Source organism: Hydractinia symbiolongicarpus, chromosome 3 (assembly GCF_029227915.1).
Source record: "Hydractinia symbiolongicarpus strain clone_291-10 chromosome 3, HSymV2.1, whole genome shotgun sequence".
Lineage (NCBI taxonomy): Eukaryota > Metazoa > Cnidaria > Hydrozoa > Anthoathecata > Hydractiniidae > Hydractinia > Hydractinia symbiolongicarpus.
This window is the reverse complement of record NC_079877.1, coordinates 12512436-12526907: the sequence shown is the minus strand read 5'-3', so window position 1 is coordinate 12526907 and position 14472 is coordinate 12512436. Positions and strand designations below refer to the sequence as shown.

The window sequence follows — 14472 nt, the reverse complement described above, 5'->3', positions numbered from 1 at the left end:
TTATATGAAATTGTTTTTTATATTTTCATTTGTTTTGCACAATCAAAATCCTCGTAAAAGGTAAATTATAAACAATAAACAACCTCGTTCCCAGAGCATTTTTCCCTTACGTGATTATTATCCGTATTAACGGCTCAAGGTTAAATAATAGACCCAGAGCACGAGGATTAAATAAACGCGGTCTTGGAAATACTACAATTCATCGTAATATCTAAAGTTGTCTTTATCACCCTCATCTTCCAATCTGTCAGTTGCAGTTTTATCAAATTCTTCCGGTCTGTCAATTGCAATATGCCCATTCAGTCTGTCTTTTACTGTCTTTTCATTGTTTTCTTGTTTCGTAGAGGGGCTTGTGAAATTCTTTTGTTCCTCGTCGATAAGTTTTAAAAAATCTATACCATTATTTCCAGTCCAAGTTTGATCAGGCAACGTATCTAAGACAAAATGACATCATTCATTCATTCATTCATTCATTCATTCATTCATTCATTCATTCATTCATTCATTCATTCATTCATTCATTTATTTATTTATTTATTTATTTATTTATTTATTTATTCTTTCACTTGTTCATTTGTTTGTTCACACTAACGTTGACACACTAGTAAGGCTTTACCTAATCTTGCATTTATGTGTCTAATAACAAACAAAATTACTCACATGATGGTTCGTAGGAAACACCACTTAGACATTTTGATATCCACTTTGATATGTTATCTTTTGTTCTTTTACCTTCCTTGAACTCATACACAGTGTTCTAAATCAAGAAGATACTATATATATATATATATAAATATAGATATACAGATATTAAAATAGGGAGGAAATCTGCTTTCATCAAACTCATCTCCAGAACTCTTCTACGCCTATAATAGAGAGCCGTACTGTCAGATTACTAAAGACGTATAAGAGCCCCAGAGGCGAGATTACTGTTTTTTTTTTTTAAATTTAACCAAAATTTTAACCTTTCTCTTGTCCAGTAGTGCGATTGTATTTCGATGTTGAAGGTTGTACGTTGTTTGTATGGATTTCGTTAAATCACTGTCACTAAAAAACAACAGTGTTTCATTCAGTACTTAACCCAGTCCCTCATCGCCACTGCGCCTTGTCTTCTATCAGATATGAACAAAAAGAGAAAACAGGTCCTGACATGGCAGTTGTAAGTAGCATAGAGTTCACTGGTCAGTATTTTACACGTCCGCGCGTTTAAAAACGCTTCATATCCAACCTCGTCCTCAGGGTCTTGTGGCCCCTAAGCTTTATCACAAGGCAAAATGCCCTGGAAACGAGGTTGCCTCATATCAACCCAGTCTTAAAATTTAACTGATAAATTGCAAATAAGAATGCGTAATCTGAGATACTCTTTGACCTTTTTGATTTTTTTGTATTTTTAAGCTATTTGCATTTTGATATTTAAATAAAAACAAGTCTGTTTTCCCTACATGTCCATCCATACTGTGATGACATTCGGATTGTTTTGTGCGAATCTTGATAACACTGCTCGATCTTTGTTTCTTTCTCGGAATGCAATTAAGAATGGTTTTCTAAGTCGAAGCAACTTCGGAAATGATATTGGTGTGAGTTCTTGCTGAAATGACAAATAGTGGATGTTGACTTACATCTCTGCAATTAACTGGAATGTTAACAACACAAGCGTTTAAGCGATTAGGAGGCAGAATTTGCGAATATCTTTGATATGTCAAGGATTTAAAAAAATGGAATTACACTTAGCCCTTTTAAAGAGTCAAAAAAATGGCTACTTGAGATGTGGTATACCAGAATGTTTTGAAGAGAGAGTTCTTTAAGATACTTACAACTTGAGGTTGTGTTTGCTCGTTGATCCAGTCATCTAAAAGTTTTGCATCGAAAACATTGGTTCTAACAATACGATTTCTGACACCATTTGCGTTTACAGTCACAACTGATGGTAAATTAAGCTTTTGTTGATTGAAACTATAAATAAAAGAGATTTAAAAATTTTTTTAGATTAAAGTATGGACACCGGGTGTCGAATTATTCTGATCTGTTTTAAAGTTAGTGATCAGAAAGCTCTTCGGCAACCGGCATATTGGATAGTAAACAAACAGTCACCCGCGTCACCAAGGTTTTTTGCCCTTTTGATATGAGAGACGAGGGTGAAAAAACAGTAACAACCGTAGACACGAGAAATTCTCGTTAACTCACGTGATATTTTTATTTTTTGATAACAACACCGCCATGCGAACTTTACCATAATAGCGTAACGCTACTTGCGAATAGATCTTGTAACTTTCACCTGGAAAAATAACCAAATAACTGAATGAAAAAGCAAAACACCCAATAGGTAAGAATAAAATTCTGCACCCCTCTCTCCCCTAAAATCAGCCGAGTCTGAGAAGTCAAATATAACATCAGTTAAAAAATATCTCATGAACACGACGTTTCAATGCAGACATTATTAACGGGCGCATCAGGGCGTAAAAGGGTGTTAAATTATGGCTGTCATTAACATTAAAATTTTTTAATATGCGCTATTACGGAAGTAGACAAAACGAATCTATTTAATGTCTCTAGTGTGCTTGCTTAGAAGAGATTTAAGCAAATTGTATTTATTATTGTACAAGCAGATTAAACCTACTTTGTTTCACACCTTTAACGTTAGAGAAAGCTGCAATAACAAACGTCTCTTTCATTTGTTTCTGCAGATCTTGCAGTTGTCGAACATCAGAAAGTTCTGGAAGAAACGGCTCTTTCCATCTGAAGAGAAGTCAATAAAATTGTCAACACAGGGAGATTAACATTTTTCTTGCGGACAGACAGACAAAATAGGCCATTATTATAGAGTTTTTAAAACACAAAAACAGTACAAGATTTTAACGCAAGCATTAAATAGTTGAATAGGAAGATAACTAGAAATAGCTCCTTAAATTACTGTATTGAAAAAACTTGTCCCCATGGCTCTTGTACGCCTATGATGATAGTCAGCAACATTATAGGCGTAGATGAGCCTTGGGACGAGTTTATCAAAATAACCTAAAAAACTCATAAACGAATCATGGGAAAATCACAATTCCGTTTGGTTAATACTTACATTGATATGTGTTTCATCAAAGTTTGTTTGTGCAAGAAATCCTTGTATCTAATCGGTTCTAATCCGGGTCTAAAAAATGCAATCGTTAGTTTGGTTTTGAACTTTTTAAATTCTTGATAAAAAGGATGATCTTAACAAAAATGAAACGAAAAAAAGTTTAAATGCGACAAAATTCCGTCTAGAAAAGTCCTGGAAACTTTGTCTAACGAAATGTTTCTTTTGTCAAAATTGATGCAATTTTTTGGCACTCTTGTTCCTCTGTGGATTAATGTTGAATAATAGCTGCTTCACTACCGTTGCTATCTTGTCAAAACCTACTACTCCTTTGTGACTGATATTAAACTCTAGCACATTTTGGCATGATGTGACACCAGTGTCACGCCATGCCAAAATGGTCACTTTTCAGTGTCACGCCATGCCAAAATGGTCACTTTTCGTACTGAATACTCAATAAATGCTTTTTCTTTCACAGTTAACAATCAGAAAAAAACAAATAGTAAATGGTAATTTTACTTGTATAAAATCAAGCTTGGATAAGTTGAGATCTGATTCTGTTGACATGGAGATGGCCATGCTGAACAATCAATTGCAACGGCTTTGACATCTGTGAAAACACAATAGAAACGTCACTAGCATAATGAAGTTAAGGGCGCAGTAATAAAATGTTTAAAAAAAATTGAAAAAATTAATACTAGAAAGCATGTCATGTAGGACAAGAGTATGCAATTTTATGCTCGATATTTTCTTTTTTTTGTTTTCTTTATTTTACTAACACTACTTCTTGCGAAATCAACTTTTACGACTTTTAGTTTTGAATATTGTTTTTCTAGTTTCAACAACTATAGACCATGATCATTTTAAATAACTAATAGAGTATGATGAAAAAAAGGATTCACATCTTCCACTTGCTTCTGCCAATGTGGATTTTTGTATATTCCATCTATCCATTATACCCATCTAACGTTTTGATAAACGTGACTGCACACATATAAAACATGCAGCTGAAAACATGATCTGCGCAAGTTGCCTGTAAATCCTAGAGTCGCTTTATTTAGACGTAGTCCGTAAATTCTGTTGCAAAAACAAAAATACCTTGGTCAACTTCGTCAGCAATCTCCATGTAAGTGTGTTTGAATAGTTGATACAACGAGTCCCCTGAAAATATAAAGTTCTTCAGGAAATTTTAAGAACTAGTCGTTAGCCCGTGGAAAAATCCACGGGTTTGCCCGTCGCAGCTAAGCTATCATTTTGCGTGACAGATAGACGGACGGACGGACGGACAGATGTTTACGGGTATTATAATATAGATTTTCACTGTTTGAGACATGCTTCCAATATTTTTAGTGGATATTTATGATAGAAAATCCACTGTGATTAGGAATTTTAAAAAGTTTGATTTTAGTCCTAGATTTCTGGTTTTTACATTATTTTCCGTCCTAACGTAAAAATAATTTAGAAGCTGTAAGGATGAGTTTGAGGTTGAGAATGATTCAATCAAATTTACTAATTTTTAGGGTTTTGGTCCGTAGTACTTCTTATGGAGATAATTCTTAAAGAATTAACTTTGTTCCCACAGCAATTTGCCTTTTCCGTTAATTGTCGCTCCATAATAAGTTGGCGTTAAAATTATTTAAATCTGTTACTCAAGTTTTATTGGGAAAATAACAGATTTTAAAATTTCACACAAAATTTCACAATTTTAACTTGATAATAGCTATAAACACAGTCAAAATTATAAAACCTTTGGTAACTTACACGAAACATAATACAGGACCAACAATACATGCTTCGAGGTTGTGTTGACCAGTTTCAACTCCTTATAAAACTCCGTTTCATTTACACCACACGACAACTTTTGATTCCTGTGCTCATTTCGTATAATTGCATACGCATCCTTCGCTAAATCAGAGTCTTCGTCGCTTAACACTAAAATTAAAATCAGTTCCCATTATTATTTTATATTTTTATTTTTCGTCTTATTTTCTATCTCTACGCTCCTTATACCTCTGTTATCGCTCCCAGCGCATTTTGATTTTTAAAATCTGCTTGTGGAGAGCGAGATAAGAGCTCTGAAAATAGAGCCTGGGCACGAACTTAAACAATCAGGTGTTAATGTAAAAAGGACTAACGTTAAGCAAACCTGCAGATAAAATGATTCGTGGATACGCCTACTTGAAACTTAAAAGGGTCAAAGTTAGTTCCTACAATGCTTCACATTGTAAAATAAGTATAGTCGACAGGCATCGATTGATAATTCTTTGGTCCTACGTAAATGATGGCTATTACAAACAGGCCAATAGCTGTCCTTTTTCGGTAATAACATTTTTGGAGGACCCAAGCTTTGTTTGAACCTGGCCGTTGTAATTTATGAATCTTGCTTAACATTGAAATGGCCGAGACAAAATCAGAAAAATTTACAGGGAATTAAATTTTTTGTGTGTTTGAAGAACGCAGTAACGTGATAGACTTTGAGGATGTTTGAAGCTTTTTTAGTTTTATATAAGGTTAAAATCCAAATACAGGCTTAGTGTGGTTTTAAATGCAAAGATTAGTTAGAAAAAGGAAACTTCGATAAAGATAGTACTAAAGGGTCATTATGTCTGGGATGTTTTTTTAACTGATGGAAAAACAACAACTTTGTGCCCAGCGATTTTTGACTTTCAAAGGACGATTAATAATTGTGGTATTGTTTTTAACAGTACTAAGACATTCACGGAACAACGTTTATGATTGTCAAGCTCTTGTTCCGACATTTTGAACACCACGAGGCGGATGAATGAAATAGGGTACTAGCCATTCTTGACCCCAGAGCTTTTTAAGATAAGCTAGATTTCAATCTCAAAGAGCTCTGGGGGCGAGAATGGTTATTTTGGAACAACTTTGTTTAATATTAAACTTGGGTTACAACATTTACAATATATTAATGAAAACTATTCTTTAGACCGTGTACACACAAAAAGGACAACAGGTCATGGAATCGAGGTTGGAAGAAAAAAAAATATAAAAAATTGATAACAAACAGTAACAAACATGTGCTTGTGATGAAAACAACAAAGAAACGCAAACATTTTGTTCGAATGTTTAGAATTCAGAAACACCACCTCCCCCATTGCTGAAAAATAAAATTGAAAAAAAGTTTCAATAACGAAAACATCATAAAAAAAGTTAATAAAAAAGTATAAATGAAAAAAATCAGCTTTATTCAGTAAAGAAAAGAACACATAAAAATTAATATCATAAATAAAAGAAAGAAAAATAAACAACTATTATATAAAAATATAAAAAAATAATGTTAAAATATAACGTTATTTGTGACAAGAAAAACCACATGAGCTGATACACTTGACATTTCAATGAATTCATTTTATGTTACAACTTAGACTCTTGCTGAGAGAAAAACAGGTGAGGATATTTTCATGCTGTGCTCGCATTAAACATTTTAAACCCTAACGGAAAAAATTTTTCACAGCGGTAGGGCTATCCGTATCTTCTTTATAAGTCGTGTATCCTTCAGTTTGGAGTCCTTACTAGTATTAATGCAGCTGAGGATTGAAAAGGTTGGATGCTGGCCATGAATAGTTTGTATATTTAGTTGTTATAATACATAAGAGATTAACTCAATTTCTATGCATGTCATATAGCTACTGTTTCACTATGTGCAACATTTGATGAAATCATTAAAGGTTTGACACGCTTTTCTTTTTTTAAGCAACATCCTGTACGAAATATCTTTTATGCAACACGAGGATCAAATCCTTCAAAAAATGGAACAACTTTTAAGCAAAAGTCAGCCTGAAGTCAATTAAAAAAAGAAAAAAAGTGAAAGGACGAGAAACGGAGATTAAACAGTAATATTTTTGTGAATATTACGAAAGCTTAACATCGATTCGTACATTCGTAAGTAAATAGTTTTCTGCGGCTCTTTTACGCCTACGGAACAGCTTGTCAGAATATCATAGACGTAGAAGAGCTCTGGGGATGAGGTCGCGTCATTGCATTATCAGTAAAGAAAAATCGAAGGGAAATCAAAATTTAGGCACTTGATAATAAAGGTTAATACAAATTTTGTCGTACCTAAGATTATTACCTTTATCTGGTTAAAATTTGGAAAATGTGACTGAGGGGGTGTTCACGTAAGCCTGACAAGCCAGGCTGAAAACAGCTTGCCATCACGGAACGTTTTCTCAATCTGGGCTGAAAATAGTTACATGAAATTTTTACTTTTCAATGAAACTTTTTTATGTATATTTGTTGTTCCTAATGCATAAAATTATTTTTGATCAAAAACTTTATTATTTTCAACAAAGAAATAAAATATATAACTTTATTTATTTTTTATTAAAGTACATAAAGCACGTGCTTTAATCATGCACAAATGAGATCAGCCTGGTTTGTCAGGCTGGAGCTTTTACTAAAAAATGTTCAGCTTGCTTTGTCGGGTTGAAAAAAGTGAGCAGGGTTGGCTTGCTTTCCATACAGGTTGTTGATTTTTATGAGAATTTGTTAGGATAGCCAGAATCACAAGCGGGCTAATCAGCCCGGCAAACTGAGCCAGCCTGGTATAGCTAGATGGGATCATATGAGCACCCCTTATTGAACTTTGATTTGCGCAATCTTCGGATTTATTTGGGTGAATTTGTATCTGAACAGTTGCTGTCGGTACTTTTTTTAAAAAGATTTCTATCAACTCGTTTCTATAAGTAATTTATTGTCTCGCTTGATTCTAAAACTTTTAATATTTTGTGATATATTTTTTAGAATAAAGGCAAGAGAATTCTCCTTAGTATACTCCAAAAAAATATTCATGCGTCTCAGCTTAGACTGAAGAGTTGATTTTAGATATATATGTTGACGAAAAGATTATATCTCGTCTTGAATTACTGTAGTTTTGTAACTACACGTGATCAACCTCGACCCCAAGTCAATCTTGAATACTTTCTGACAGTGGGACGCTATTAGGTGAGAAGCCATGGTAGCGAGGTTGGGACGTGATTTTTAAATGACATTTTATCATGAGAAAGTTTAAGGTTTAATCAAACTTGCGTTTATACACATCAATCATATGTTTTTGGTTTTCGATCCAGTGATTCTTATTAAAACCGCTGCATTTCGCTAAAATTTAACATATATTTAATTTTTTGACACTTGTTGATATTGGCAACAAGCTTAAATATCAACAAGATTTTAGTCACGATCCTAGTTTGTTATTTTAAAGTCAAACATCCCAGTAAACACATCTATGCTGCCATTTTATTCACAGCATGCAGCTATGCTACCATGTTAAATCACGCTACGGTACGTGGTCAATTTAGTTAATATTAGGTCTTTGCAAAATATTTGCGTAAAAGTCTTGCGAAGGAGAGTATTAAAATATATCCATATCCAGCCCTTTTTACTGCATCCACAGTCTCCTACGTGGATACTTTGAAAGCTTATCCACCTGTGGTATAAGGTAAGTATGACGTAATCAGGGGAGAGTAAGTGTTTCAGTTTTAAGTGTTGTGTAAAAATAGCTTAATAAAAATAAACAGTTTACTTACAACGACATTCATAAACAAGTCGAGATTCTCATGCATTTAAGAAATGCTCAAGGAAAGTGCTAGATTGAACTCGGAGAAAAGAAAAAAGGATTAAAGAACAAAGTTGCCAGATATATTTTATGGTGAAACTGCGCAGGTTATGCGAAAAAAAAGGTTGTTCTAATTCTTTAGAATGCAGGATATGAACTTTATTAATAAAACTTAGGATTCTTATTTTATTACTTCGTGGTAACATACAAAGAAGGATATACGAGATAACGATAGCCGGGTTATCGACGACAGGCGAAAATGTGTGAAGCGGAATATGTACAACGAACGGAAAAATGGAAAATGGAAATTTGAGACGTGCTAAAAAGATGCACAAAAAAGTATGCAGGGAATGACTGCAAGTTCCGCTGTAACGCAAATAGCTCACGACCTTTTTTTGTCAGCACGTGCGCACTTTGAAAAAATGAGAGATTTTGTCCAAGTAACAAAACAGCTCATAAACTTTGTGCGCTACAGCGGTAAAAATGCAGTCGAATGGAAACGACCCTTGAGTTGATGGTACCCGTACAATTGAAATATTGAAAGGAATAGACTTATATCGGATAAATGTTTCGTCGGGCAAAATATTCGTCACCTAGAAAATTTCGTCACGTCTTACCGACAATTTTTTTTGCAAGTATGTCACTGAGTTGACAGCCTATTTGTACATATTGATCATATATATAAGAAAAAAAGAAATAATAAAAAAAGGAGTTTCTATTTTTCTGCCGGACAATATACTTAAAAGACGGAAAAAAGGGATATTTCATACAACTATAAATTAACTACGTTTTTTCCTCAAACTTTTGTAAGATATATTCGGCGAAAGTATGACACAAGTTTTTATGGAAGAACAATACGTTTGTCGTACTATTTCTGATTTTTTTTCTGTAAGAAGTTATATTGAGGTAGAGGCAAAAGAAGAAAAGAATAGATCGTAGGGAGTTTAAGTGAAAATCAGTTGTGTATAATATACTGACGTTATAATTTTTTTAGAATAAAAAAACAACAGAAAGACAAAGAAGTAAACAGAAAAGCAAGATGGCGAAATATATATTTTTGATGTTTGTGTTATATTTTCTATCGCAGACGATTTTGAGCTATCCAGCCAGAATGGGATTGCTACAGGAGAAACACAAAAACGCTTATCGGCAAGACACGTTAAAAACGATCAAATATACCCCTATTATCAATCAATGTTTGGAGTACTGTGTCGAAATGAGCAGATGTTACGCGTTGTCGTTTTCTACTTCGGCACAGAAATGTCTGCTTCATACAAAAGGCGGGAAAAAGAAGTTCTCCCTCGTACATGATAGCGATTACAACTACTTCGAAATAAAATTCGTATGAGTGCTGGAAAGAGAAGTGTATTATATTATTAATAAAAAGAAAGATATATAGCATGTAAATAGAAAATAAATAGTGGAATATCATAGCACAAATTTTTGTGTTGTTCTTAGTTAAAATTATAATAGATTAAAAAAGAGTGCATAAAATTGATTTGGTAAAAAAGACATTTAACTCTGTTGAACACAAAAAAATTGTCAAGGAAAAAAAAAGCACGTTGCACCGCCACCAGCGAGGAAAAAGAAAGAAAAAAGCCGATATTTAACTTTGCTAAGTCTTCCTCACAACTTTCTTAATTATTTTTTTCGCAGCAAACCAGAAACATGTGTGACTATTTTGTACATCGTGAAGCGGTTTTCCAATTCCACAAATATGATCAATACAAAAAGTAGGAGTCGAACTTTCTTTTGTATCAATCGATGTCGATCGATGAGACCGATTACATTCAAGTTGAAACCCTTTTTAAGAGACTGATTAGTCGCCCACTTAAAAACTTCAGTTTAAATTTTAGAATTGTTAAAATATTAGGGTTCAGCAAATAAATAACGTTGTTTTTGTTTGTTTTGTTTTGTTTTGTTCTTTTTGTTAATAAAAGTTCGTAGCTATATTTATAAAGGTATAAAAGACGGTTGAGGGTAATTTTTAAAACTGGCTTCTGCGGTTATTATAATATAAGATTATTATCTTGCCTTACTTTCAGTCATAACCCTTGTTTGCGCAAACGAGTATTTGTTTTCGACTTAATTTGACATACTAAATTAGAAAATCATTTTAAACACAATAATGCATCAAACTTTTCTTTTTTAGTAGCCTAGTAAATTATGTTTTTTTATTCAGATGAAAAAATTAAGAAAAATTTAAAAACTTGATATTAAAAATTTCATTAAGATTTCGTGGCGTTTACAAGCTAATTATTTTTTGTATTTGATCGTATTAGATATGTTGTACTTACTTAGGGCGAAATTGGCATTCAGGTGCCACTTTTAGAGTTTATTATATTTCGCCCCCTTCACTGCATAATAACCCCCCCCCCCCTCACCCGTAGGGTAATATAATTATAAACCAAATTTGGTCAAAAAGTTAAAATTCTTTTGTTCTTGAATATTATAAGTATGCAAAAAAAGGATTCTTAACGTGATGATAGTGACATGAATCCTTTTCCATGTTCAATGATTTTTTGTCACCTAAATCCACGGCTTTAATTTCTTCATCACAACTTCGTATGTATGAAGACAAAAGATGTGATTGTTTAAACCTTGCCGGCTTTTTCTTGAACAATACTACACAAGAACACTTACGCTCAATAAAACTGTTTGTTTTGTTTCCCTTCTTATGAAGTAGATCTGTTGTGTTTATTCTTCGGATAGATGGCGTAGGTAGATTTGATTCACTAAAAAGTAATAATCTCTCAGGCGTTTACATTTTTAGATACCATAATACTTTGATTTTTACCCACTTCCACTCTTAAAGCTCACGCCACCTTTTCTAATATACGCCTTTTTAAACATGGGGCGGTCAGTCAAATATGTGTCTTTAGTACCTGTGTTTTCTTTTCTTTCTCTCTAATTCTTCTGCAGCTTTTTCTTTTTGATAATTAAGTTCTTCTTGCTGTCGACTTTTCGCAGTTTTAACCTAAAATACAAAAAAAATAAAATTAAAACCAAATTTTTATTCAAACTTGTAGTAAAATTCTAGAACCCTAAAAAGAATTGGGTGTACTTTGTGGAGTTGCTGTTTGATCTCTTCTGTCATTTCCAAGGTTTGGATAATTTCTTTCAGAGATATGACGTTGCTTGCATACGGTGTAAGGTCTACAGTTTCAGGCTGTTTTCCAGGTTCAACTTCCATCGTGTAATACAGTGTTATAAAATAACCCGGCTTTTTAATCGGTTTCCTGTAAACAAAGGTTGAAAACAATACAGTGTTATGAAATAACCCGGCTTTTTAATCGGTTTCCTGTAAACAAAGGTTGAAAACAATACAGTGTTATGAAATAACCCGGCTTTTTAATCGGTTTCCTGTAAACAAAGGTTGAAAAGGATGGACAGTCGGATGAATAAATAAATGAATGGATTAATGGATAAATGAGTAAATGAATGAATGAATGAATGAATGAATGAATGAATGAATGAATGAATGAATGAATAAATGAATAAATGAATAAATGAATAAATGAATGAATGAATGATGAATAAATGAATGGGTAAAAAAATAAATGAATAAAATTACACGTCATCAGCTTTTCCATTCAACAAAAGAAATGCATAATCATGCCCAATCTCCATGGCAGCATCCAAAAAATTGCGTAACTCTAAAAACAATTGCCGTATATAACAATGTCATAATGTTTAAGATTTTTGTTCCCTCTTACAGAAGAAGAATGAGCTAACTCCAAAGACTAAAAGTGCAGCCTACTGATATAAAGACAACTGATATGCTTATGGCTATTCGACAGTAGTTACACAACCTTGTTCCGAGGTCCCTTAGTAACTTGGGGTAGCATCGATGTAAAAATATCTTACCTTCAGATTCATAATCTTGAAAACATCCAACAACAGAATTAAAAATCTTTCGATTCATTTCAATAATTTCATTTGCTTGTGCCATACTGCCAACATATATCATTTTTTCATAATTGGACGAAGCTAAGAAACTTGAAAAAGTTGAACTGGTTCAATGGCTGTCCAAGGAAGAAAAAAATTACCCAGGGAAATATTGCGGAAATTACTTATGTGGTTTTTCCGGTTGTTTTCCACTTTAAAAATATTTTTAGCGCAAAGAACATGAACGGAAGAGCTTCTAAGCATGTGCTTAAAATCTTTGGCATCCCACGAGTGGAAAATTTCCCTTTCTGTTCCCCTTAAAATCGAGATCATTTTTTCATTTGTGTTCTGTTCAGAAACTACAGGTAAATAATTAGTGCAATCAGCCAATTAGCCAATCAGAATATTCTTATTCCTGAGAATTACACAAAGTGTAAAGTGTAAAGTACAAGCACAAAATCATTGTATCAGAAGGTGCTGTAAAAATGGACCATTAAATTAGTCCGCATAAATGTGACCGTTGCACCTTTGATGTGAGGTGTGGTTTTTATATGAAGTTTACCTGTTCATTAACCGTTTTTGAAAGAAGGTTGTGGCTATTGAGGTTTGGCAGTATAGGTAAACAAAACAAACGAACAAAGGTACGCCTTAGAAAAGACGCTATCTATCTTATGTTTCCTAAGCTTATTTGGAAGTTGACATGGTTGAGAGATACATGCACGTTTTATTTTTAATCGTTAAGACAGAGATATTACGTCGAACACGCGATGCCCTTTTATCCCTATTAGCTATCTGTATACTCGTGGAAATTATTTACGTAAAGAGAATACATATCTTACAATAAAATTTCATTGATTGTTCTTTTTGTTCCATTGAGTTGGTCAGAACTCATGATTTTTTCATCCCCAAGCCTTCATAAAAAAGAGTAACAAAGTAAAGTAAGGCAATTCAACTTTTTGAAAGAAAAAAGAAAAGGTTCAACAAGACATACTTGTATAAATAAACCAGCTGATTTGTCACATGTTTGCATTCTTTTATTGTTCTCTTCATTTTGTTACAGTTTACCTGAAAACAGTAATCTATTGATTGATATGAAATACAATGTGTTGTGGTAGCGGGAATTAATGTTATAGCGAAAAATATCATTGTGGAACATACAAAAATAATTGGATTTCTATTGTACTGATCCCTAAAAAAGCTAGCGTTAGGTTGAACAAAGTTCAACGTTACACAAAGCTTATTCAAGATCTGTAAAAATATCATTATTACCTTTTTCATTTTAAATCCATATTTTGATACATAGTTGTGAGCTCGTAATAAATTTTCTTCAAATTTTTCGGCTGCTTCTCCTAAAGAAAGTTGAGAGTAAATGATCGGATTTTTAGATTATTGACCAGACATCAGACAGGCAGGACAGGCGGACGGATGGACAGACGGACGGACGGACGGACACTAAGCAGACTTACCTGACGTCATACTATATAAAATCAGCGAACCATTTTGTAAACGTTTCAGATGGTCTAGCTCATTCTTGTCATTCACCATTTTTATCACTTGGCCTGTTTTATAGATCCTCTTTGTTGAAACAAAAGCTGAGAAGAGCAGTATTATTTTTATTAAGATTAAACATATCATTTTAGTGGAAACTAGAAAGAAAGGGTAGAATGGTTATATTGAAATGACGGTTACATGTTGAACAAAATTCCAAATCTTTTTTAGGTGCTTTTTAGGTGTAAAATATTCTGGTGTGATTCTGTTATATCTCCACCAGTGATACGTAAATTTTAAAAAACAACCTCTTCTTTTAGATCAAATCAAGGTCAGTTTTTTGGTTCTCTTTTCTATGACCATTTTACATTGTAGTAATGTAAATTATTAATATTCGCTGATAAATATTTTATGTATATAGTGAAATATAGTAAAGTTTCACAGGAACTTCATTTCC

General features: G+C 33.2%; 2 protein-coding genes across 3 annotated transcripts; one reads left to right on the top strand and one right to left on the bottom strand.

Moving 5' to 3' along the window:
- On the bottom strand, positions 1-14295 carry LOC130635768 (thioredoxin domain-containing protein 16-like). Its single transcript, XM_057445237.1, has 20 exons — positions 13994-14295; positions 13797-13876; positions 13519-13592; positions 13367-13438; positions 12507-12637; positions 12214-12295; positions 11704-11878; positions 11525-11616; positions 11283-11374; positions 4826-4996; positions 4163-4225; positions 3584-3674; positions 3071-3139; positions 2618-2736; positions 2185-2275; positions 1815-1953; positions 1443-1588; positions 966-1047; positions 661-757; positions 1-434 (listed from the first exon to the last, which is right to left on the bottom strand). Exons 1-20 carry the CDS (start codon positions 14160-14162, stop codon positions 193-195), a joined length of 2277 nt encoding a protein of 758 aa, XP_057301220.1. The 5' UTR covers positions 14163-14295; the 3' UTR covers positions 1-192.
- On the top strand, positions 5927-10545 carry LOC130635769 (uncharacterized). Of its 2 annotated transcripts, XR_008982186.1 has the most exons (3): positions 5927-6472; positions 6780-6967; positions 9634-10545. XR_008982186.1 is itself a non-coding variant. In XM_057445238.1 (2 exons), exons 1-2 carry the CDS (start codon positions 6437-6439, stop codon positions 9985-9987), a joined length of 390 nt encoding a protein of 129 aa, XP_057301221.1. In that variant the 5' UTR covers positions 5927-6436; the 3' UTR covers positions 9988-10545. The 2 variants fall into 2 exon arrangements, 1 of the variants encoding a protein (XP_057301221.1); XM_057445238.1 differs by lacking the exon at positions 6780-6967.
- Positions 14296-14472: the final 177 nt, after the last annotated feature.